General features: G+C 47.7%; 1 gene segment (V, D, J or C); it reads left to right on the top strand.

Moving 5' to 3' along the window:
* The first annotated feature begins 1,226 nt into the window (after positions 1 to 1,226).
* LOC111529233 lies at positions 1,227 to 1,901 on the top strand. The segment is given in 2 exon segments: positions 1,227 to 1,350; positions 1,474 to 1,901. Coding segments are annotated over 2 exon segments (459 nt in total).
* Positions 1,902 to 2,300: the final 399 nt, after the last annotated feature.

Raw genomic sequence — 2,300 nt, 5'->3', positions numbered from 1 at the left:
CCCAGGACAGAGAAGCGAGTGAGTCCAGAGCCCCAGAAGTAAAAGGAGGGTATGTGAGTTGGGCTGTGGGGGTGTGCAGGGGCCACAGTGTGAGGGGCAGACTGCGGAGGCCCCAGGGCTCAGGTTTTATAAAAATGAGGAGTTACTGAAGGGGTTTAAGTCAGGGAGTGCCCTCCTTGCCCCATCTGAAAGAGCAGGATCTCTCTGAATGTCCTGAGGAGAGAGTGTCTGAGGGAAGTGAGTGATCCTGATTCTAGATTTTTCACTAAAGCACCTTATGAGTCTAGAAATCCAGGGGCTGTTTGCACAGTTAGCACAACAGTAGACGTGGTTACTTTGAGAAGTGATGGTCGCTGCCCTTGTCTTCTCACTTGCAAGAGAACTTTGAGGGAAAAATACATACTGACCTTTCTAATAAACTGAAAACATCCCATCAAAAAATACATGTGGCATATCACAATACAAACAAATTGTATAACATCTAAGACAAATTCTTGACCAAAAATGTAACACAACTGTATAGACAATGACAAGTTTTACTTAGGGAGATAATGGCTAACTTCATAAAACAGAGAAATTTGTCACACTGCTCACTGATAAAGGTAAGTCTACCAAATCTATTAATTTTCCTACATTACTAAATTGAGTCAAATCTCCATAAAACGCATGAAACCATTGTATATATAACTTTTGCTGAATTGCTGCCTTCAACATATCATGGATCCTTTAGTTTTCCCGGAAAATTCTCATTTTCACCATCCTTTAAAAGAGTCCCTAGCTCTTTAAAAAAGAAACAGTCTCTAGTAATCAGACCACAGATATGTGAACACTATCAGTGACTGGACAGTTGCAGAGACCAGCTGGATTATGAAGTCTCTGAGCCATGGGAAAGTCTGTGTCCTGGGACCAGCATTGGATGCTATGGAGCTGCCCTGTTCTTGCTACATGGCTGCTCAGTAAGGACCATTCACTCAGAGAAATCCAGCCCTTGGGACTGGGCCCTGTGTTCACCGATGGGGACTCAGCAGCTGTGTCCCCTCTGGCCTGGCAGAGCTCCCTGAGCAGGGACACGTGTATGGTCTCAACAGGTGCTTCCTCCCAGGGCCTTGCAAGCAGAAAAGCAAACCTTCCTCCTGCTCAGTCTGCAGAGTGAGCTGAGCTGCATCCCCAGGGCTCAGGGAGGGGCTGGGCAGTCCCTGGGTGGAAACACATTTGCATGAGCAGCCCCTCCTCTGCAGAGGGTGGGAAGAAAAGGAGGCCTGGGGCAGCCCAGCCCTACTGCGGGGAAAGAGGCTGTGTCCACCATGGCCTGGACTCCTCTCCTCCTCCTGCTCCTTTCTCACTGCACAGGTAGGAAAAGGCCTCAGAGACCAGGGCCAGCACCCTAGCCTGATTGTGACTCTTCTGGCAAAAATCCCTGAACAACTTTAGCCTGCTTTCTGCCATATCACCCATTAATGCCTGTGTTTCCAGGTTCCCTCTCCCAGCCTGTGCTGACCCAGCCAACCTCCCTCTCAGCGTCTCCTGGAGCATCAGCCAGACTCACCTGCACCTTGGGCAGTGGCATCAGTGTTGGTAGTTACAGCATATACTGGTACCAGCAGAAGCCAGGGAGTCCTCCCCGGTACCTTCTGTACTACTACTCAGACTCAAATAAGGGCCAGGGCTCTGGAGTCCCCAGCCGTTTCTCTGGATCCAAAGATGCTTCAGCCAATACAGGGATTTTACTGATCTCTGGGGTCCAGTCTGAAGATGAGGCTGACTATTACTGTGCTGTGTGGTACAGCAGCGCTTCTCACAGTGACACACACACATGGGGAAGTGGAACAAAAACCTCACCCTGCTCTCACTCTTGTTCTGTGACAACTTTCAAATTGACAAAATAACTTTTCTGTTTAGAAACTGTATTTGGAATTACTTTCTTGTGGTAACAGGCTTTTCTCTCAATTTCCCATTCATTGTTTTTGAATCTCAGCAAAACAAAAACAAAACCAAGCCACCTGATGACACTAAAATGTTGGCTGATTGTCCAGATGTGCTCAAACCAGTGCCTGAGGAGCTGGGCCTTTTTCTGCTGAAAGAAGCCAAATGAGCCTTTTCTAGCTCATATTGTAGTCAGAACTTGGGAACATTCTAGCAGGTAAACAGTCTCCTGCCTCATGGATTCTGCTTTTCCAGGGTTCAAACCAGAGACTTGCCCTTCCATTTCCAGTAGTCTGTGCTCAGGGCTGTCAACGGTTCACTGTGTCCCAGGAACAAAGCATGAAAATGTAAAATTCTTCATGAGGACACAGGTCAGG

Source organism: Piliocolobus tephrosceles, chromosome 19 (assembly GCF_002776525.5).
Source record: "Piliocolobus tephrosceles isolate RC106 chromosome 19, ASM277652v3, whole genome shotgun sequence".
Taxonomy (NCBI): Eukaryota; Metazoa; Chordata; class Mammalia; order Primates; family Cercopithecidae; genus Piliocolobus; species Piliocolobus tephrosceles.
Note: the sequence above shows the minus strand (reverse complement) of the source record. Positions and strands in the feature narration are given on the sequence as shown.